The sequence below is a fragment of the Rhodnius prolixus genome, unplaced genomic scaffold, assembly GCF_049639745.1.
Source record: "Rhodnius prolixus isolate KJV_2025 unplaced genomic scaffold, Rpr scaffold_1, whole genome shotgun sequence".
NCBI classification, from domain to species: domain Eukaryota; kingdom Metazoa; phylum Arthropoda; class Insecta; order Hemiptera; family Reduviidae; genus Rhodnius; species Rhodnius prolixus.
The window spans coordinates 30,101,923-30,126,567 of NW_027411581.1; the positions used below are offsets into that span (position 1 = coordinate 30,101,923).

General features: G+C 33.0%; 1 protein-coding gene and 1 long non-coding RNA gene across 2 annotated transcripts in view; one reads left to right on the top strand and one right to left on the bottom strand.

Annotated features, from left to right (window-relative positions):
* Positions 1–5,786: 5,786 nt before the first annotated feature.
* LOC141458627 (uncharacterized) lies at positions 5,787–24,104 on the bottom strand. Its single transcript, XR_012461082.1, has 2 exons — positions 23,834–24,104; positions 5,787–6,163 (listed from the first exon to the last, which is right to left on the bottom strand). It is a non-coding gene; the product is annotated as an uncharacterized lncRNA (long non-coding RNA).
* The window catches only part of LOC141458585 (uncharacterized), a 37,449-nt gene continuing 32,322 nt past the window's right edge, over positions 19,519–24,645 (top strand). Inside the window, exon 1 of the mRNA XM_074136814.1 lies at positions 19,519–19,575. Within this exon, the coding sequence (XP_073992915.1) occupies positions 19,534–19,575 (42 nt within the window). The 5' untranslated portion in view covers positions 19,519–19,533. The remainder of the gene's footprint in view (positions 19,576–24,645) is intronic.

Here is a 24,645-nt window from a genome sequence, read left to right on the forward strand (position 1 = left end):
TTTCACCCACAGAAGTTAGTATTTTATATTGGTACAACCACAGTCTAGATGGGGAGACTCGGTAAGGATACCGCTTACTGTCTCCTCAACTTTATGGAAGAGACTTGGGAGGCAGACAGCTGTGCAAGTCACTTACTTATGTATAGAATTACGACACCACTTTGCAACTTCACCATTTGCTTAATCCGTACTCATATTAATCATTTATTATTAATTATTAATCTTTAAATCATTAACTCAGTAATTGTAAATTAAAATTGTAATATCGACACCTTAAAAAAATAAGTATCGCTTAAGTCTCAAAAGAAGATACGAAAAGAACCAAGCAGAATTAATCAGTGACCAGAAGCAAGTAGTTAAAACAGTGTTATCAGTGTTAGTCATGCTAACAATTTCGGATAATAGGACAAAATATAATATTGGGTATCTTGACCAAACCGTGGCAATTTATTTAGATATAATTCTCTGAGAGTCGCATAAGTAGGACATACTACTTACTATTGCATGTTTTATGTCATCTGGTGTCTTGCGCGAACAATTTACCCAAGTTTTGCCGGATCAAAGAGATGTTTTGGAACTAAAATTTCATGCAAAGAGTTAAGCACTGTCCTGTGATGGATAGTGTTTTCTGTAACGCGAGACCACTGTTCCCTGGCTGACTACTCAGTGAAAAAGCTCTGGGTTTCAATAACCTCCGGTGTTGACGCGTCTTAAACTTATATATATCTATAGAAAGGAATCTCTTGAACGTTTTTTTTTTGGAATTATTGATACTTTAAAATCACAAAAATCTCAAAAACAAATGTGAATACTCGCTCGATTTTGCTGTACCTCTCAATGTTTTAAATAATTACATGAATAAAAACCTTTGAATTTTAATACACATTTATTAATAACATCAACTAGATTTAAACAATCTTAGAATAGCTAAAACGAATTTTACTAAGACATGCACTGAAATATAGTTTAGATTTACGGATTTTCTTTGAATAATAAGATCAACAGAATACAATTAAAAAAGTCTAATGAAATTCATAGGAGCCATTTCATTAAAAAAAAAAAATGAAAAATCCATTTAGCAAAGTTGTATAAAGTCAGAATTTTTGCAACGCTTTTAACTTATAAGTCCCATGACCACAAATTGTTGCTTTACAGGGAAGAGAAAGTTGGACCTCTCAATTATCTTCATAAACGATTTTCATTGTTTACCAAGTCAAAATTAATTATTATCCTGATGTTTCCCATGGGGTTTCCAAAAAGTGCAATATAGTTCAATATATATTCATTTTTATCAAAATTATTTGTTGATGTCCTTCTTATAAGTTTTTAATTTGATATAGGGTAGAAGCTTTGAGATTGTCTAAATCGGAAAGCTGGTGAATTTGAACATGATGAAGATAAAAAAGAGAAAAAGGTTGTTTTGATAAAAAAAACTAAACTCACACACATTCTGTAAGTAATCTTATCGCATTAGTACATCATGATCAAATAATTATCGTTATGGCGAAAGGTCATCATTGTTTCCTCGGTGCATGGTTATTGTGTGAAGATTCTCTTCTTGTTGTGACACTGACATACTACAAGCGAATACATCCAATTTAAATAACTAATTGTTCTCAGACGAATATTATAATTTTTTTATTTATTTTTGTTTTAAATAATGATGATCATAAAAAAAAAGTAATTAATTTTACACAGAAAATATTGGCATTAGAAAGGCAAGAGGAGTGTTGCCGTGACAGAGATGATCTAGAGTGTCTGTTAATTAAACTTAATTATTGGTTAATATGACACGCTACTAACAAGGGCCCCTCTCAATTCTGCAAATCACTCACTTACAGACCATATTTATTTATATACTTTGTACATAAATATAAAGTATTTATAAAAAAGCTTTAATAATAAAAATTATTTTATATTTTAAAATTAAATTCAACCAAATTTTACTGATATCTAATGGAGATAACTACAATTTATAACTGCTGATGATTACTTTAAAATCCTATGCGAAACGTACAGTGACAGCAAATCCTTCTACATGGTTTTTGTGCAAAAAAGTGTCGTAACCAAACATTTTTTTATTAAGAGGGTCCGGACATTGTTTTCTCGTCTTTCCTACCACCTCACTCAGTGTTATTAATGTAGTAATTAGTTTAAGTTATTGCACCTTTTTGTTCTGCGGATCTTGCAGAACAAAGTTGGACACTTCAATGCAACATAATTCATAAAACATGTTTGTACCACATACGTATGAACATGAAACTAACTTATTTAACAAAGTGTATAAGTAGTTTACAGCATAGGGTGTCAGGTATATAATGTAGCAATAAAATATTGTACCTTAATACTTTGAATATTATTGTTAAGAAATATATTTATTTGATATGATGCTCCTTTTAATGCCAATATGATGACAACAACCAACTTTTACTTTCCTTTATCTCTATTTACTCTATCTGAACGCTTACGTGTTTATTATGGATTTCGTTGAATAATTTTTAATTAAGTTTTTTTATTTTACTTTCCTGGAGCAGCACAATTCATTTGCTGATTGAATTGCCCATTGAATATGTTTTTCTTCTAGAAAAGTTTTGAATGTTCCACTGAATATCTTATTTCAGGTAAAAGTGAGAGAGGAGGACTCGCTCCATGCATGCTTACTCTCTAAACAGATCTAATAAAGAAACTGAATGAAAACAAAAGACCTGTTTCAACAGTCACTGAAGGTCGTGGAGACTACCGAGATGGTACTACATTGCGTAAAAATGAGGGGTCTCTTTAGAAAGTTAAGATAAAAGAAATAAAGATAATCAGTCTGGGCTAAGTATGATTACGAGCTTTTGTACGATGTTGCTGATGTTCCGGTGAACGGTCAGTTTGAAATGGCAGAAATAAAATGTTGTAGAAGTGAAGTGTGTTTCAAGGTTTCTTTCTACCTTGGAGCATCTCAGAGGAGGGGATAGAAGAAATTCAGTGCTCACTCGGCTAGCGGAGCATTCCGGTCATGGTAGAGGGCTGCCCTTGGCCGAGGACCACGTTCTTCTTGGGCTCACTACTAATTGCGCGCTCCTAAAAACGAATGCTTATGTTCCCCTTATCCTTGTTTAACTCTTCTCCTAAGCTTGTCCATTCTCTAATAAAATTCTCACATCACTTCCCTAGCAGTGTGTCTTCTTTCTTCTTCAATTGACCTCACTTAAATATTTCCCAGCAGATGTGTTTAAAAAAACGAAAATTAATCTTAACAATTTATCATAATATGAAATTATAAAAATTAAAAATATATTATATTTTTTGTCCGGCGCATCGAAAACTTGGTCATTAGCGCCGTCTCTGCATCTAACCTCTCGTGATAGGATTACACCTCTTCTTCCGTGCTAAGTCCTTTACAGCTTCCATTCGGAAGTAGTATGAAGTCGTACGATATTAGAGCAGATCGCTTCTCTTCAGCTCTTTAGCCATCTATACCATTCGACCGTGGGAAGAGACTTGCTTACTTTTATTCTATGCTTCGGGTTAATTATATCCTTATCACCACTTTACCTCAATTCTAATTTCCTAGTCTCTACTTTTTCCAATTTCTAACTTGTAACCGAAATATTATGAACTTAGACGTTTATCATCATTGTTGCTTAATGCACATATTGGAGGGCGGCTACCGCTTTGAATAAATGACCCACCTACTTTCGAAATTAATTTCTGCTACCTTCTCTAAAATGGGTATACCTAATCTATAAGATTTATTTATAAGAAGGGGTGAAGTACTTTGATTGCATTACCTTCGCCCCAGATAAAATCCTAACCTACGTAAATACACAGCCACAAACTGTCACTTCTTGCATTCATTGCTATGAGGAGGAGCTTAATATTCCACTCCCCACTTAAATAAAGCTTAACCTATCATTACCTAAATGTAAATAGTAGAATATCCTAACTTACATTTTGTGAAACAAACAAATTTTTTAAAAAGAAAAGAAGAAAAAAAAAAAGAAGCAAATAGGCCCTCAGTTTTGTACAAAATCCTCTTTAAGTGCTACCTCTGGAAATATAGATATGATTACTCCATTACGTCCTAATAATTTGAAATTTTTAATGAAAGAAATTGATAGGTAAACGGCAGAATCTATGGATTCTCATGAAAGAAAAATTGAAAGATATAAAGTCTTGCGTACGAATTAGGCCAGTCGAAAAGCTCCCTCGGCGGAAATCTGTTGTTATACTAACGAGGCCCAAAATTGGTCACACGCGTTTAATACATAGGCATCTTCTTGTTGGAGGAACTGCTCTGCTATAAATGTGTTAATTGGGCCCGATGAAGTACGAGTGAGTCACCTGCCATGGAATGTGTTTAGTGTTAGAGATGATGGACAGCATTACGAATAAGCCGGAAGAGTAACTGGGATCAGTAAAGCGGAAGCAGGCTTGAAGGAAATGGAGTTAGCAAATAAGACCACAGAGTAGAGGTTCATCGAAAACCTGGGATAAAATACACATTATTTTAGAACTAGACCATGCGCAAGCTAGATATCCGCGGGAGGTTAGGCACTAACAGTCGGGAAATTAAAGCAAAGTCTAGGCTTAATGAACCGAAAAACTAAATCAGAGTTGAGGCATGAGTCGGAAAAGTGAATCGGGCTGGTGCAAGAAACTTAGTGCCTGCTAGGTGTCCTCTAGATGCGCATGAATGTCCATGACACTGAATGACAAGATCCCACTGCTCAAGACTAGGCAGCCTACGTGTCATCGCTTAGTTTAAGCTTCTGGGGTGGACAAGCTATGCTGAGACCTCCAGAATGTCTGTGCCCAGATCTAAATGAAATAAAGTTTAAGGGAGGAGATGAGGGTGTTAGCTGCTGATGAAATGTAGTTGTAAAGCTAAGATTGTTTTGGTTCCATGGTGCATTTTTTAAATCTGTGATTTTTTTTTATATTTCATTTTTTCTCATGACTAGCTTACCTAGATTCCTGCACATCTTGTAAGGAATTTACCACTTGTTCTGCTTTGACTTTCTAGAGTCACAAGGGAAGGTACGTTTAAAATTGTACTGTAAACAAAAAAAGGAAACCGCCTTTTTAAAGGTGTGAATAAAAAAAAAAAACTTTATTGCTTGAAACTACCTTTAATTAGGATCCGTATTTTACAAACTGTTTAAAGAAATAATTTTCTGTATAAATGTAAGAGATAGCAATCTAAAAGGGACTATTTAGAAATAAAAATAAATCATGACATGATGTTCACATTTGTTTACTTCGAATTACTAGGCCAAACAAAACATTAGTCTTGGCCGTTACTTTAATTTAACGTTTTGATTAAATTAACTGAAAAGTCATAAAAGAATAAAATGATATGGAAATAAAAAGAAACAAAATAATCTCAACAATGGAATATAAATTAGATACATAATTAAGGATTAGTTGTGAATGATTTAGATACGCAGCAATTTAGAGAATGAAGGTTGAGAATGTTAATAATGGACATTGCATAATTTGGCAGTAAATATAAGTAGTAGCTTGGTCTCGGGCTCCTATAACCTTCAGCCCTGTCACCTTCCTTTACCGAACTATACCTAACTCTACACCTAATTTCACACCAAATACATACACAAACAGAATTAAGAAAACATGTTTCCTACTTCCTCACATTAACCCAACTGTTTACAATGAGTAATTTTTCATCATTTGTTTACTAGGAATGTTGTATTTCTCAATTAGACATTAATTTTACTGAAATTACATCTACTAACTATAGTGGAATTAATTGTTTAATAAAATTGTAGCCTCAAAGATTATTGTTTCATCACTGTTATGAACAATTATTTATTTATTTATTTACAAAACGGGCAATCACCCAGTTACAAAGAAATATAATTTAAAATAACATATAATAATAACTCAACATATAATAATTTATAGAATATACATATATAATACATATATACATATATAGACATAGAATAGAAATAAAAATAAAATATAAATAATATATAGGCTTACTTTACTTAATAGATATACTTTAGAATATATACTATATATATTCTAAGCCTACTAATAGTAGTGGATTGCGAACAGTTCTCGTTGGAGAGATTCTTTAGCTGCCGGCCATTTCTTTCTCTTTATTGAAGCCATTTATGTAAAATTCACTTTCCAGCGTTGGCTGTATTGTCTGCAACAAGAAAAAACCAAAAGTGCACTAAGAAGGCTCAGGGTGCTATTGACTCCAGAGGTTGGCGCTTCTTAATTTTTTTTTTAAAAAAAGATAATTTTTATTAACTCAAATAAATAATTATGCATACTCCTTAATTATAAGAGAGGAGCTGAGAGCTAAAGTGTGCAGGGGCCTTTAATAAGAAAGTATTCCCTATTATTCAGGCTTCCATTTTTCCAAGGTAAAAGAAATTATAGCGATCGTGGCAATTTTTTGATTTCGAATTTTCGGCGGAAATATCCATTTTGAGATCTTTTGATTCCGAAAAAGTAGTTCTTTTAAATTGGCCAGTATTTGTATCAGCCTGTAAACGAAAACGAACAATCGCAGGAAGCTCTCTTGTTTAGTTGCCACCGACGGAGATGGCCTTAAGCTTTTGGACAAACTCAGCCTACCGAAAGTGCCAATACACTAAATCGATTTTTCTGAAAACGCTTTGAAGTTTTTTATCCTCCTCCTAGAAGATCTAAAGTGTCATTTTTGTGAGATTTACGGTGCTACCTGTTCTTGTCTACCGATAATAAGTTTGCTATTAAAATTCAGAGTTTAGATAAGATTCCCCAAAGTGAAGTAAGCCTTCACTCAATGAATTGTTCAATTTTTTCAGATTTCCCCAAAAATACCTCAATAAAAAAATATATATTTTCCCATAAAATATTTTCTGCTAACTTGGTAACCACTTTGCATACATTACACATACAGGTGTTCATTTTAAGACGGCTCAAATGCATTTCATGCTTAAATGGTTAATCTGAGCGAAAAATGGTAGAGGAAAAATTTGTTGCCGGTCATCTCTAGTTTCAGAATATGTAACTTGATTTTAGATTCCTGCTCGCATACGCGGCTGACGCGCGACCAAAAGTGAGGGTTTGCAGTTGACCCCCATTTTCATATACACAATTTTAAAGAGTATAAAAAGTTATGAAAGAACCGGTAACCGCAATTCGATATCAAAATTAAATGTGCTAGGCTATTTCAAAATCTGGTATTTATTAATCATATTTCAATTTTTTAAATTGTTATCAAAGTGAAAGAAGAGCCTGCGATAGGTCATATTTATGTATTTTTTCATCCCTTTTCTACTAAAAATATTGCCCGGCAGTAAAGCTAGTATTTTTCTTAATATCGGGAAATATGTCGTTTTCCGAGTGATTTTTCTAAGAAAAATCAAATGTTAAGAGCTTTAGATGTTCTCAAGCATACACAAAATGGGTAAAAATTAATTTTACATCTGTTACAAACAAGAAGGTTTAATAATTATTTGGTAATTTTGGGAGAGTTGCGTTTAATTACCAAAATAATTGGAAACCTCCTGCCACATATTTAAGTGATCAATATCTTTCATGTAAAGGATCAAACTTATTCCTTAATTTATCAAATAATGCACTTTACTCAACTTGTGAAGCATGTACTGTGCCTTCAAAGGTGCCTCCTCTGGCTCGCAAGCCAGGTAAGCCAGGAGGTTATCAACTGCTCTCTGTATCTGAGGAGGCGTTCGAAGTGTGACTTCGAAGCGAATTCATGTCGATGTTGATTGCTGTTGTTAAAAACCATTGCCAAATAAAAAAAATTCTTCTAATCAAAAATCGTCTGTGTTCACATAATATGTATTTGTTGTTTATTGTTTCGAAAATAGAAGCTTTATATTTAAATATGTATAATTTTGAAGACATCTTTTTCTTTTAGTACAAAGTGTAAATTGCAAGAAATTTATTTACGTAAACTGCTTTAAAAGTTAGTTGTGAGAGTATTCATACCAGACTTTGTTTTTAATAACAATAAAAAAAAAAAACAGGAAAATGGTATTATTTTTTTGAAAAATGTCTCTTTCATGTTTTATCCTCTTATTTGAAGTGTGACCAAGTTTGAAGATACGCCAAGTTCCCTCTTTGTGAAGTATTGAGTTTGCTTTATCACCCGCCACAGCACTTCCTACCCAACCTCTTCGCAAGGCTCTACACTTGGTGAAAAGAGTTTTTCACCCGTGCTCATAAATAAAGGCATGAACCCAAAGGGCACCACACTTAGTGCCTTAGGGTAACACACCAACTCCCCGACCAACCCTCTCTCTCACCTTATACCTTGATATAGCCCACACTCGTTGGAAAAGCATATTCTGCTGCAACAGCTCTAGCCCTTCACCCATATCAGCTCTTAACTAACCTAACAAAGTAGCCCTTTAAAATGGCCTTCTCTTAAACAAAAAACCACAATTTATGGCATACTCTGCTTCAGTTATGATCTCCTCCATAAATCATATAGAACAAATCGTGTTAACACTCATACTTTACCCACGAGGGTTTGATTGACTAAAATAGCTATGGAAATATAAAAACCCAGGAACACCTGAAACATAGCAGACCCTCACAGCCAGCCAAAACTGCTTGGAATTTATAAACTCATTTAAGGTATCAAGTAGGTTTTAAATAATACTTTTTTTGGTAGTATTTTTAATTAATGAAAATGATTACTTAACATTAAAATAGTTTAAAAAGACACTATTCTCGTGATTGGCCTTTTTAAGTTCCTTAAAAGTTAACTATAATATGCTATTTTTGATCCAGGTTTTTTGGTTGTACGAGTATTACGAACACAATTAGAATGTCTAGTATATTCTGAATATATTTGCTTTTGTTATTAAATAAAGCAAGTATTATTGTCAAACAGATCCGACAGATTCACAATTTCTAAATCTTTCATGCAAAGTGATTGGTCCATATTGGGACTATTACATTCTTACCAACTTAAGGTAACAATATAAATTGTACTTGTCTGTCCTACAATTGCAAAACCTACACTCTCCATTGTTTCGAGTATAATTTGGCCTCGAGTATTCAATATATTTCCAAATTACACTCTCAGAGGAGATGTCATCAAAAAGGCATTTCTCATACAGATCCTCATTCTACAATTGAAATTACTAAATATAACAAAAACATTATCGCAACTAAAATTTTCAAGTAAACATTTTGATTTAATAAAAAATTATTGAGCATTTCAATATCTGATTGGGGGCGCCATTAGGTCCCGGATTAAATGCTTAAAATTATTAAAATTTGGCTGGATAAATAGCAAAAGATCAATTTGTTTAAGTAACTTAGTAACTTGATATTTTCAGTTAGAGATTCTTTTATAAATAACATAATACTAGAAAGTGCACGACCATAAGTTTTCTCTTTTAATACACTACAATAAAAATAAGAAACCGAGACACTAAATTAAAAAACGGAAAGAGAATCCTTATTTTTTTCCCGGCGCATCGACGTCTGTGACCATTAGCGCCTACTGCACATTTTCTTTTCTCATACCAAGGCCACTAGTGCTGGGATGGTACCTATTGTCCTATCGGGCTGCCACACACATATCTTGCTCAGCAAGGCAGGGTGGAGCCTAGGCAAACGGAAGCAGACTGCGAGAACCCTTACAATTGTAATGAATAATCCAGGACTCTACAAAACAAAATTTATCAATTCCGCGTATAACTTACTTAAGTTATTTACAGAATTTGATTCAAAAGTCGTTTAAAACCTGAGACATTCCATAAAAAAAATCTTCAAATTATTACAACTGAAGTAAATTAAGAAGAAGAAATTAAGAGAAGTTCCTCCTGTTGACTTCATCCCTGACACCCATTGCGTCCAGTTTTCATCATCTCCCTTCTAAACTGAAATATTTACTTTGTAATCGTAAATGAGTTTTCGATTCCGTGAGAAACAGAAACTTTCAAAACTTTAAGCTGTTCACTTGATATTTTCCCCTTAATCATATTGAAAGTAAATATGGGCCAAATCTTCACATAAATTTATTTCAATTTCCTTGAATAGTTCATACCCAGAGTTTTCTTCTAACTTGAAATGAATAATGCTTTTATTGTTTTAAATTTTCTTTATTTCTATTGCTTGTTCATCGATTTTATTTATTTTTTTTTAAGAAAAGCGTTACTGGCTTTCAAATCTTTGATCTCTTACTAACCTTGGTCAAGTGCAGAATCTTCTCTAATATTCCGGTCTGTTAATCTTATTTCATTGCTATTTTCTTTAATTGCAGCCATTAAATCATCTAATGAATGAGACATTTAGGCAACAATAAAATAAAAATGTCAATGTTAGAAGAATAAATAAATTTCGTAAAAAATAATGTAAAATTAAGTTAAATAAAAATTCAAATATATAAATGAGAAATGGTAGAGTGCCAGAACAAAGTAACATATCCATCCCAACTCTTGACACTTTTGAAAACTTGGTTATAGGACAGAACTTAGTATTCTGAAGTATAATTGTAAACAAAAAATCCTATAATTCCCAAAGAGATATTTTTAACTTGTAGCCATTGAAAAAAATCAGAATAATTGGAAGCCTCATTGACTGAATGATCTTAGAAAATAAATACCAAAACAGAAAAAATAAATAAATATAAATCCGCCATCTGTACTAAGTAATTCTTAAGTTAAATTGTGAGATACACAAAACCTGTGTTTGCTATCAAAGGTCTCAGAAAGTTATGCAGTCCCCAAGAAATATTCAGTGAATGCGATTAGGCAAGGTGATACACTGTGTCACTTGAAAATATTTATCTTAGTTTTTGTGGTTTGGTATTTCTTTTATTTCAGTATCAAAATCAAATTAAAATGAATTTAATCTTCTGATGTAACAAGTTAAGTGCAATTTTGGATCACAAATGAGAGAAATAAATGGTAAAATGAATTTTTTTCAAAAACAATAAGTAGTATGAAACTAAAGAACATTCAAAACAAAAAGTAGGGAAAAAATAGGCAATAATTGCAGGAAGATAAGAAGTAGAGGAAAGGCAAATAGAGGCAGATAACGGAAGGTCATTTGTGGATGAGATGGGAAAGAATAGCCTTCAGTTATCATATCATACTTAGTATTCTCTTTTTCTAGTTTCTTTATTTACTTTTTTAGTTTCTATGACACAGGAAAGATTGGCTAACTACATAGATGTTCAAGTACTTGAGGGAAAGGAGAGTTTATTATCATTCATCTACCTGGCTGTGCAATCCTACAGAATTAAGTTAGACATTTTTTTTTTTTTTCACATGATAATCTGAGAAAATGTAAGCTTATCAGACTTGAGAACCGTATCTACACAGGTACATCATTTGTTAGCTCTGCCACCTCGACCACAAGCCTTAGTTACTCAGACGGGTGAAAGAGAATGCAAGGATCTCTAGCTAAGTGTGGTTCAAGTTAAATATTATTACTGTGTTTGTAAACATGTTTTTGTGTTTTCAAGTTTACACCCTAAAGAATACATTGATACCCTTGTTGGAGGGCTAATGTGTATTTTAGGTGGTACAGTTGAGAGTCAAACCGTTTAGGGCACTTAGAATCTTACATAATTTATGCATTTATAACTTAAGTTGTAGTTAAAGATTCGCAGTCCGATCTATCATGTGGATAACCACTGTAATACCTTTCCCCTCTCGACCAGTTGAGCTATCAAAGCACTCTATTTCAATGTTATCGTTATTGGTTATTGGATCGTTATTTACTAAGAGTAATTGTCATTCGTTCTCCAAGGAAGGGATCAGGGCATGCATAACCAACCGGACTCTAGATTAACAATGATGGAATAGCTAATCTTTTTAAACAGAAATAAAATTCCACTTTAGTACAAAGAATGGCCAAATGCACACTTTTTGCCACTTATTTATTGTAAAAATAATAATGAGATAAGTAAAACTATTAACATAATTGCGACAAGTTATTTTCTGCGTACTACTTGCGAGCTATTAGATCATTATAAAGAAATCCAAGTTAATTAACGGTCTTATTAATTCTTCTTTGTGTTTTACCTTGAGATAAAAATCATAATTATGTTTAATACTTCTCAGATATGTCTGAATGATTTAACCGTAAACTTGGAGAACAATCTTTTAAAAGAGTGTTTATTACTTTTATATAAAAATGATGACTTTGCTTAAGTTTGGATTAAAATTGGACTCTATAATTGTTATTTCATCATCCAAATCATCCAATTTGCGATGGCCAAAATACCAAGTGATAATGGTCGAAAATGACATAATTTTGACGTTTCTTTCTAAGAACATTCCTGTCTAGATTGCGTTTATGGACCGACTAAAGTCAAATCAATTCAGATGTTAAGAGTCTCTGGATGTCAGTGTTTTTTTTTTTTTTCAGCACAATGATTATGTGTGACGAGGGAACATGAACGAAAGAGTGGACACTCGGTCGGGTAGAGCGGTAGAGAGTGAATATTTCTACTAACTCCATTTTGTCTGACAGTTCTATTTTTATTATTTATGCTGTTTGGCAATTATACTAATCTTTCTTGCAAAATCGAATTAGACATTGTTTCACACTACCTCTGAACGATTTTTCAGAGTAAAGAGGGAAACGTTATCAATCAAGCAGAGCAGTAGAAAAAATCATTTATTTGTTTTTTGGCAATCCGTTCATGATCACAACCATCAATCATTTTCAATTTTCAACAACACATTATATAGAAATTACTTTTTTGAGCTTCGACAGTTTAGGTCATTAGCGTCTCACAATATATCTTCGCACCATTCCTACTCTCACAGTGTGACTATGTGTCTATAGTAGCTTCCATCATGCTATCTTGTTCCGCGAGATATGACGGAGCCTCAAAAAGTAACGAGCGTTGGAATGCACATTCCCTCTTAGGCCACTGATCAAGAAGACGAAGAGGTGTTTGTGTACCTGGTTGGCGCCATCCCTTAAGAAGCAATGTAATCTTACATTCATCACTCATAGATTACTTTCCATTAGAGGTTCTTGAATCAATTATGCTCATAGAACCACTCATTACCCTTATTTATATATTAAGATGGTTCACATTTGTAGGAAATTTTTTCGAGTTATAATTTTGCTTCTCCCCCGAATCCTAAAAAAAAAAAAAAAAAATTGAACTGAACTTCAGCTCAATCGGAAAACTGTTGGGCGACCCTCATATGCTTGAAATTGGAACGGAACAATTATTTTCATTCAAAAGTGACATTCTTATTACCTAGGAGTTCTTGCACCTTTTTTGGGGGCAACAAATTCGTTTGCAGATTCCTTTAGTCTTGTTAGTGTGATATTATCTACTAAGTAGTTTCTTCCGATTGTCTTAATAGTCTTGATTCATGACGTAATTTAATAGAATTCTCCCGGAAATTACCACCATAATTAGCATGGTAATAATATTAATAAACTAAGTCTCAAAGAATATAAATGTTTTTATTAGAATATGTTGATAGCAATAAAGAGAATAAAATAAACAATGGAAAAATAATATAATATCAAAAAAGAATTGAAGGTAATCACAATATTAGAGAGTGAAAGGAACATTTCATATATGTATTGTATTAACACCTTCTGAATTTATAATGTGACAATAAGAGCCCAACAGCAGTGCGAGGAAAACCTCTCTTCGTGAGAATGAATAGATAAAAATGAATAGATTACTCTGAAATAAATGAAAATATTTATTCTGATCTAGAGTTTCGTTGATAAGTTGTTTTCAAGAAAATGATGGGCTTTTCTCACCGAATTCATGTGATTAAATTTTCTTGAACATAAAATGTATGAGAAAAATAAATCGTTAAAAACGATGAAATCTCTTTTGTGAAGTAGCATTTAGGGTCATCTGATTAACTTAAAGTTAAGTAATTTTGATCACAAATATAATTCTCATTATTATTCTACAAGTAATAAGACTGCAATTACTTGTAAGTAATGCAACTAAGTGACACTTCAGTTGGGAAGCAAAACGCCAACTCACTACCTAAGAAGCACCATAAGTTCTGGCAAGTTCTTTAAAATAAAAGTTACAGACCATCAGCTACGCAATGAACAAAGTTTTAAGCAAATCGTAATGGTGCTAAGTTTCAAGAAATCTTTGAAATTTATTATTGCGTCCGCAGTGCCATCTTGTTTAAATTACAAATTTGAACGTACATCGATTAAAGGTTTTGATTTGTACTGACTACATACACACTCACACACAAGAACATACATAAAAAAAAAACTTTTTCCAAAACAGAGAGCCTCAAAATAGGTGATTTTCGGTAAAAACATAAATCCGAATCTATTGATGCTAGAAGAGACCTACAAGACAATTTAGGTTTTGAAGGATGTTTTCGTAAATGTAGAATTGAAATGACTGAAATAAAATAGTACTTTATCTCCTTTACTTTAAGGCGTAGTATACTCGGTTCATCTAGGCGCCACGGTAGCCAAGCGGGTTAAGAGGCGAGACCTGCAAAGCTAATAAGTATTGTGGTACTGGGCTCGATTCCCGGTCTTGGCCTTGGATTTTATTTAATGGTTAAATGTGAAATAGTAAAGTATGTTTGCTAGTCGCCTCCGTCCACGACACCTAGTAAATGGTAGTTGAACGTTAAGCCCCGCCTGAAAAAAAAGGCGATTACTTTACTTTTACTCGGTTATCTACTTAAAAAAAAATTCGGACATTGTAAAATACTTGAGATGTTAGTACCTAGAGCGTCATTTTGTGTGGGATTCCCACAATAAATTTTACAGACAGGACATGAGAAGACTCTACACACTACTGCACATTTATTTACGAACGACCAACACAAAATATAAATAAAAAATGATTTACTTAACAATTAATCGATCTACCAGGACTAACGGCTGAACTGTGTTTTAACCAAGTCTTTTAAATTCTATTGCATCCAAAATCCTACGCCACCCTTTTGATGCACCCTTTTACTTTATCCTCTATAAGGATCCCAAAGTTTTCTTTTATTTATTTTGTTATTTTTTAAAATCGTTAACATCCGAAGTCAATGGCGCTCGGAGCTTTTTTCAGTGCCCTGCTTTGCCGCCGAACAGTGTGCTTTCGTTACTGGCAACACTGTATATTACCTGACAATGAGCTTTAAGAAGGTCATAGGAAAAGAAATTGTAAGGGGCCAGCAGCTGAATACGAACCAGGGATCTCCGCCTCAGAATCCAGTCAGTATACGCTATCTACGGAGCTAATACCTTCTCTAAGATCCCAATGTTCTTTTGTTTTCATTCTGATTACCATTCGGATAGAAAATTCCACTTTAGTCTTTCATTGCTATTCACCAGATTTGTTTGTCAAATCTCTTAGTCAAACTCTTTGTCAAAGCTCTCAAACTCTCTGAAAATCTTTCCAAGGCGTCACCAGAAGTGAAATTGACTATAAGATCTAACTTAAATCGCGTCAATATATGTAGTAAGAAAGATAGACCAGAGTATGAATATTTGTTTGACGGCCACATATGTTGTACTGCTCTGCACAGTAAGTTGAAGCTTACAAAATAATCAAGTAAGGATTATTTGAAAAGAAAATAAAATAGTTCATGTGAATAAATTAGTTATATTTTTAGCACTTGTAAAATAAATGAATAAAATTTATTCTAGTAAACATTTTTTCAAAAAACTTTCACTCGATTGCAAGGAGTGGACGCCTTGGGACTTTTATTATTTATTTTACGCCAAGACAGCAGGCCAGTTATATTTGCATATCACATTCTTCACTTCTTAGAGAGAGATAACGGCTTTTTCAATTTTACCGGTGATTAAAAATATAAATTTATTCAACACTTCTATTTTATTATTTCCACATTTTTACATATTTGCAATAAAATGCATTTTACCGTTATGTCCAGGTAAAATAAAATACAATGCAATAAGGAATTTGGTGGCACTGCGTTCTACTAGTTACAATTTATGCAGGCTTTTACAATGTATTAACGGTTAAAAGTGGTCTAGTACTCTTTATAAGAATGATCTCTAATCCTTAAAGCCGGGCACTAAGAACGCGATCTGCAATGACACACAACGAACGTCTCGCCGGTCGGCAATGTGGCCACTTCATATTGGACGGAATATTTTTGTGGCAGGTTGTTCATTGCTTTTTAGTGAACAGGTCGGGTCGGGCTACTTTTCATACAATATTTCGAATTGTAAAATAAGCAAACTTAATTTGGAAATCAATAGTTTGCACGACGTGTTGTTACTCCCATTAACTTTCAGTCCATTGCGAAATGTTGGTTGATTACTTCATCAGGAGGTGAACTTTGTTTGTTTCCTTTCTGCATGTTAATGTGCTGATTTTCGATTTGGTTATTTCACCGGATAAATCCGTTTTGTTGCTCCCAGGGTAAGAAGAAGAGGTTTTTATAAAATGGTCTGCTTTTAAATATATTTATCCTCAGTAACTCATATTTTCTAAAATAACTCGTTATTCAATGGATTTTTCAATTTTCTAAGATTTATTTTCGAAAGTTTCTCCAAACTTTATATTTATATCAAGAGTTAAAAAAAAAATACTAGCAAAATTCGTTTTGGACATTTTCTGGAGTGTTCGTGTGAATTTTCACTCCAGATTTTTATTTTTAAAATATCCTCTTTTACTTTATATTGTTTAAAATTAATAATCAAATAGTACTGAGTTATAAATGTAAAAAATACTATAGCTGTCTACAAGCATAAGCTCTAAAGATGACCTAGGTCGAAAGCTGGGCAAAAAATAGTAAGCAAATTATTACTGGAATTGGCAATAATGTTTTCTTTCTTCTGATGATTCAGTCACCAAAAACTATGAACAACATTCTATAGTAATCAAATGTTTATTAAATCAACAGAAGTTTTTTCCTGATAAAATTTAGCTGTAAGATCTTCTAATTTTTTTTTTTATCATTTCAACGTTTTGAAATATTTATTTCATAAAATGAAATAAAAATGTATTTTTGTACAGAAGCAAGATCGTGAAATAAATGTATTTTGAATTAGCAGTAATGAGTAATTATTGAGAGTACGCAGGTATACTTCAGTTATATAAACTTATGGAAAATAAATCTTTTACAAAAATAACTTACCAAAAAAAAAAAATGGATTGGTGATTTGATAGTTCTCTAAAGGTAGTAAGTTACTGAGAGATAACCGCTGTGTACGAAGTATGCGCGTTAACCGCTAGATGGTTCTGGTGGGGCAGTTTGATCGAGAGAGAAACCTGCCTTCACCAAGAGAGCGATGAATTACTTGTGAGCCCTGATTGAAGAATGTCAGCCGATTCAAGGATGTTATCTTTGTATGATTTTAATGTTTTTTTATTTTTCCATTCAAATTCGCAGCTAATTTTCGGAAGCTTCTCTTATTGCTAGATATTTATGAGCACGAAATTGCACAGGTGTCTTATTTCTTTATTTAAAGGGAAGGTATAATTTCTTAACAATTCAATTTTATTAAGCGCAAGAAGATTTCTTTATTATTTTTCAGTTGCAGGACAGTTCCTCCATTTTCCTTCTTCTTTTGGAGCGGGTATCATAAGGACATTTCACTTTATGTTCATTAGGTACATTCCTTTAGTAGCGAGAAGTAGCCTAATCACGAAATTATAGCAAAGTAGCTAGAGATTATTATTTTCAAACGCAGCGAATATGACTTAGAAACATTCCATTCTTTGGTTTGAAATGAATATGTAGTACTTTTTTTAAGCTCAATATAACAAAGGAAAGCTCAAGTTCTCAAATAACATATATTTTTAAGAATTTTTTTTATCTGCTCAGGATTTCTTTTACTTTATTTTTAAAAAATGTATTACAAATTAAATTACATTTCTTTGCGCCCTACTTAATCTATTTTCTTTAAAATATTGCTTTCAAAGTTGTAAATCTAATGGAAGGATTTTTTTAAAATTTTATTTTTAAAAACAAACTAAATAGTAAAATCTTACTTCTTTTATATTCCTCCATAATTTTATACCTCACATTTTTTAAAAAAAGAAGCTAATTTGTGTGATGTTAAATAATAGAGAATGAGAATATAAAAACCAACAGCAAACATTCTATGCTTTTTTCCTTTTAACCCTACTTTTACTCGACTATTTGGGAAATTTCCTTTACACTGTGTTTTTTTTTACTTATTTTTGTTTTTATTTTTTAAATAAAGTTTGTAAGTTTATAAATTCAAAATACAGCCTCGAAGTTCGCAACTTGAGGACAAACTTATCTACATCAGGTGGTTGTAAAGGTGAATTTCTTTTTAATAATTTATATGACAGAAGTCAAACTTGGGAAATTACTTTGTAATGAAAAGCTAGTTTAATTCATTTCTTAATTTTGTATTCTTATTTTTTATGGTTTCTATTTTGATTTTTCATCAATCTATATTGATAAATGATTAGCTATTAAACATGGCGAAGTTAGTCGTGCGCGGTGGATATAAAAAAAAATCTATTCTTTAGACAAAATGTCGAGGAGAGAACAAATCCTAAACTATAAGATTGCTTAAGAATGAGGTTAACAAGAAGAGATTGGAAGGTGGGAAGAACAGCTTCTGGATTTTTTTTTTTAGTCTATTTCAGGATAGGTATCTTGGAGGAATGTTCATACTTGGGAATTGGAAGTAAACTGAAAAAAGATACCCAGCGTTTATGACTTCTGATATGTACGCACTTTAAAATATAAAAATAACTAATAATTTTAAAAGAAAGAGAGAAAAAAACTGCATTACGCAAAGAGCATAAACACGAGGAATGACAGGGATGTAATGTAGGATATAAAATGCGTGTGAAAAGTTACTGTAACTGCTTAGCAAATCTCAAATATGAACTTTATTACAGGGTTTAAAGCAATGAATTCTGGCAAAAAGAATCGCTCAGTATTATTGATTTAGTATTGCAATTTTTTAAAAGAAGTTTCAACATTTTTAAAAGAGAAAATAATCTTGGACAATCCAAATATTTCGGGGCGCTCCTCATTACCGCTTATCTGAAAACGTCCTGTAACCTCCCCTCCCTTTTTAAAAAATCTAAATCTCCAGAAGTTCTGTCTCTTGGCTGCCTGCGATATGTTCTGACTTCTAATTTATTGTAAAGAGAATCTAAAGTTGGTTAAGTTTAAAAAAAAAAGTCACTTTATGCGGCTAAGAAGTTTTTTTCTCGCAATAGCAAAAAGACAATAGCTTCTTTTAAAACTAGCCTTTTTGAAAAGATGAATTATACAAGTTTTACACTCCAAATTTCTAAACACTTTGCAATTTCATTTCTAGGCCATTTCAGTTCTGGCTTGAAGTGAGCTCACAAGTTTAGATGTCTAAGTTATTATTAATAAACTGGATTTCTCGCATGCAATCTTCAATCTTTTGCACTCTAGAAATATTTCTCTTGGTCAGAGAAAATCAAAATTGAATTTAGAATCCAAGGAAAATAGTGACTGTAACCGAAAAATGGTTTTAGATGGCAGGATATGCCGCATTAATATAAATTTGGAGTGACCCTTGAACTGCAAGAGCGATATACTGTTTACCGCTAACATTTTTAAAAATTCATTCATTCCTTCCCGTATGCTCGGCCTGGCTAGTGCCTTGGATATCGTTATCGTCACTGTGAGTCTTGTATTTTCTTATTATTATGTTGTATTTAGCATCATTATTCATTTTTATATACTTTTCATTCTACCTTGCTTTAGTTTAGGACATACAATTTTTCTGTAATGAATCTCTCAATCTTTTCTGTTTCAATCTTTCCTTAAATGAAGGTATTCTTTTGTTTGTTCAAGTACAGCACAAGAAAGAATTTTATTTTGCTCCCTGTCGCCCCGGGTGATTGTCTACAGGACCCTCCTCCTTTCACGAGTGAGCTATCCCGCCAGAGGCGCCCTTAAGGGTATTTTTCGTTTGGGGCTGGTTAGCGATATCGTCTCTGATAGCTCCGTAAGGATCCCCGTCCCTTAAGAGAGAGGGATCTCTTTCTCTCTCCCTTAGCCGGTCAATTTCAATGGAAATTGTAAATCAGAGTGTCAATAGTGTTTTCAACCAACTATTGTAATTACATTTGAAACTGGCCCTTCCTTAATTGTTTCCGGCAGTGGACTTTAAAATGTAATTTAGTTCTCTTTGTTGTCGTCGCACCAACGGAGAGCCCGCTTTCTGAAGGTCTATCGTCATCTTGGCCAGATACATTTGGGCTCTGTAATTGTGTGCCCACACTCTGTACGATTTTACTATAATTGACCTCGGTATGAAGTTGATCAGTACTTTAATATAGTGCAATTGTATTTGGATGGGATCCCTATATATCCTTGTAATTCTCAAATAGTAATTACAAACATATCACTATCATATAGTATAGTTTTTCGCAATGCATCTATGTTTTTACACTACCCTCCGTCCAAGGTCGTTGCTTCCAAGCCCACCATAACGTGCGGAGACCGTATTGGCCGTCCTGCGTTGGTTTTACAGCATAGTAATGAATCAGGTAGCTTCTGGATGTTGGATCGAGGCATCCGTGTATGCTGGTAGTTTTCTATGATTTTTCATACGATAGTTAAACTTTGACGATGGACAGTTGACCAGCAAGAAACTGCTGTGGGTTTCGCCATGTCTACGCAGTAAAAAAGCCTTTAATACAAATAAAAAGATTCCTTTTTCTTTGACCATTTCGATCGCAAATTGAGTTTTTTTTTCCACGAGACTTTTTATCTGTTTTCTGAGGACACTTACTGCACGTTCTAAACTAAGAATTTCGGCAATATATTTGCGTTTTTAGAGGTGGCAGCTTTCTTGTAGCATGCCTGAAAAGCTTGCAGAGATTAGCGACTAGATATTTGATATCAGTCTTTTGCCAAGCACTCCTTGATGGATCGATTTTAAAAACGGCTGTAAATGCTACAAAGGAATATGGCGCACCACCCCTACCATTCTAATCTAACGTTCAACTTTTTGATTAAAGAATTTTATTTTTTAGAAAGCGTCGGCCAGAAGGATTCATGTTTCTGTAAGACTGTAGAAAAGTTAAGCCATTTAATCTCGTATTAGAGCTGAATTTTTTTAATGAAAAATATTACATTCTATATTATATACTTTTTGCTGTAAATTTTTGAAACAATTTTATGTAAGCATGTATTTTTGAGGTTTAAAGCCATAAATTTCTCTGGACTAGCCACTGAGCAGTCTGTGCCTAACGGCCTCGATGCACCACAAATCGATCTCCGAGATTCACTAATCTTAGAAGGGATAGATTGAGCTGCGAAGTGTAATTCAGGGGAAAATATCGAGTTACACAGCTTATAACAAAACTTTATTTTATTTTATTTTTTTTTAAATAACCTATTCATTTATTTGCTACTGTAAAATTTACAACAAGCAAATGTGAACTAGAATAATGATTGACATTTAAAGAAGATACCCAGTGGAACTAGTGAAGGTAGTCAAGAAGCCACTGGGGCTCCAGTTATCTAAAAAGAGTATTAGGTAAGGTTAAACTTGAAAGCTGTTGTACGAGAGGATTGTGATTATAGAATGAGTTGTGGGATTGATTTCAGATCGAAGTGAATGGATGGATCATTATGCGAGGTTTTATTGGAGAGATTGGATTTTGGATTGTAAGGATTGGATCCTGTAAAGGTTTTAATGCTCAACGGAAACCTCAAATTTTAATCTGTAGGAGAAAATTGGTCACGACTAATTCACGACTAATGTTAATCATGATTATTTTATTTAGTCGCGCTTACGACTAATTTAATCATGATTAAATGTGACCACGATTGAATTAGTCATGACTAATTAGTCGCGACTAAATTTTTAATCACATTTTTAGTCACGACTAAAAATATTAGTCGCGACTAAAAATTTTGCCCAACTCTGGTCACAGCAAAGTATTCTACGAAATAAGTTTGTTTTATAATGAAAGTTAGATCGTTTTGCAAGTAGTCTCGATATAAGTAGTGATCTCAAGTGGTTTGAATGCCTTTCTGTTTATTCGCCCTTATCTTCCAATTTTTCTTTCACTTTTCTATTAAGGGCAGTTTGTTCTTGAAGTTGTCTAGAGGCTAAGTTATGTTCGGGATGAGAAGAAAGGATAGCAGTACCATTAACAAAGGTCGAAGTACTATGATGCAAAGGAAGATCAGCAATGTAAATTGTGTAGAAAATTAATCTCAAAATACTTCCTTGCGGAACTCCTGCTTTCGCTGGAAAGTAAAGAGAAAAGGGAGTATCTTGAGAGACTTGGCAAAACCGGTACGTGGAATTAGGGGTAGTATTCCTGAGAGTAACCCGGGACTCCACACTTCAAATGCCTGAGTCACCGTGAAGAAAGCTCCCGCACAGTACTGCTCCTTTTCAAATTTGGAGGCTGCTGGGAAGCGATTAAAAAATAAAATAAAAGCAAATGGCAAAATAGCTGAGGCATTTTTTTTGTTGATAAATTTTATTACATGTTTTTAAAAATAGGCCAATTAAAATGGCTAAATATAACAGGTACTACTTATTGTTGGTTTTTCTTAAACTGTTAATCATTAAAACAGAATACGTATCATTTATGAGAAGCTCTACATACTCACGCACACTCACGAACGCGTTTGTACTCATGTAATAAATAATATTTTAATTTATTAATTTTAAGATAATTTCTTGTCATGTGTGATGGTTGATGTGAATATAGTTTCCCAAGGTAACCAATAGTCAAGGTCGGGATACAGTTGCTAATTGACCCTACTGACGCAGGTAAGTGCCCATTTTTGGGAGAAAATGACAGTTATTCCTTCAACGTAGCTTCAATATTTTTCAAAATTAGTTTCAATTTTACTTCTTATCATTTCAAATAGGAAACACAATGACACACAATCAAATTTTCTTTTCTAATAACGTTTTCTCCCGAAACCCATGATTTGCTATCTAAAGGCTTTTTTTTCTTTTTTTTTTTTTTTTAGGAAACAGTTTTGCACTAATCAAAGTATCATCCCTCGATGAAAGCAGCGAACTCTGGTACAAAAATTTGAAATTATTAGTTTAATAAAGGTCAGTAATTTTTGTGATTGTCTGATGTCTTGCAGAAGATCTACTTAGTTCGGCGAGAGCAGATAGTTCATTTGAAGAAATATAACACATACCCAAGTACATACCTAGGAATATAGTTTGATGAAACTAGTTAATTACTAGAATAACATGGACAATTTAAATGTACTCGTATAAAATGCAAAGATAAAAATAACAATTAAAAGTGATTAGACAAATGGCAGCCAAACAGTGAGGTTAAAGGTTGAATTTAGAATGTTTTTCTGCAGACGAATTCTCGTTGGTACATACACCAGGCTGTTTCATTGTATTTTTTATGAGATTAATCTTACGGTGTTTGGTTTGTCTTTTGATCTCAAAACTCCGTCAAACTTGAATTTTTATCATTTCTAAATTCGCTATTTCTGAATTTATATTACAAGTTCTCAGGTTTTTTTTTTTTTGTCTGATTCTGCTGCAATTACTATTTGCATTTAAGAGCATTGATACTTGTGGTTCCAACTTAGCAAATCTCAATACACTTACATACCTTTCAATACCTACATACACAACACGCACATATATCGAAATGTTGGCAATGATGTAATGTTATATTTCATTTGTTAACTCATAATGCTTATTAAAACGCTAAGTAGATTGATTACTTTAAGAATTCAATGTTTGGGGAAAGTAAACAGTTTTCCTTCATGTAAACTTAGTTAAATTTACTCTTTTGAATTGGCCTTCCATTTTATTTTAATTTGTAGAAAATTATATTAAAAACGTATATCTGAAGTTCTAATGAAATTAATTTCTTTAAGATATTATTTTTGAACAGTTTTGATATTTGTGAGTGCCATTGACTTACTGAAACATCGGTTCTTGTCTAGATTCAGCTGCAATCACTGACCTCAGCTGCTATTGCTAATTAGAAGAGTCCATGCTAGTAAAACACTTTTGCACAATGGAACCCAACACTTTTGTGTTTACAATTAAATAGCTCAATGAAAACATTCACATACAAAGCGAGATCCGGCATGTTTAAAACAGCAATTATAAATAGCAGGTTATTTAAAATTTATGTTATTCCAGCGCTCAATATTAAAAGAAACTAATATTCAAACAGGAGGACCTTGAATCTGTATCACCATCATCTCAAAACAGTTACCACGCATGTTTGCAGTGTTGCCTCATTCTATACTTACAACTAATAATAGCACCATTTAAATTAATAACATAGACCTTAAAATTGTTCAGTTTTGTGAATACAGAGGAGTTGGCCAAGCGCTAATTCCGCCTCAAGACATTGCGAAAAACCCTTTCCAGCTCAATGATGCCATATGGCATCACTAGCTTAAAATATATTAGTTCATGCTTAATTTTGACCAAATGATACAATTAGTATCATTCTAGTTTTTTTTTTTAGGTCTGTTGAGGTAGCACAAGTCGTGATTTTTACATTTTTTCTGCATTTTTTTGCACTTTTTCTGTCCGGATTAATTTATTATAAAATTATTAATACGCTTTTTCATTTTAATAACATTACATCCTTCTCTATTTGTTGATTTCCGTGATTTTCATGAACGAAGAAGGTTTAGAATTGTGAGGATTTTCAATTTTGAGTCATAACCGGAAAGGTGCGTTTTTAGGTCCTCTTAGTTCGGAAAAGGTAGCATTTAC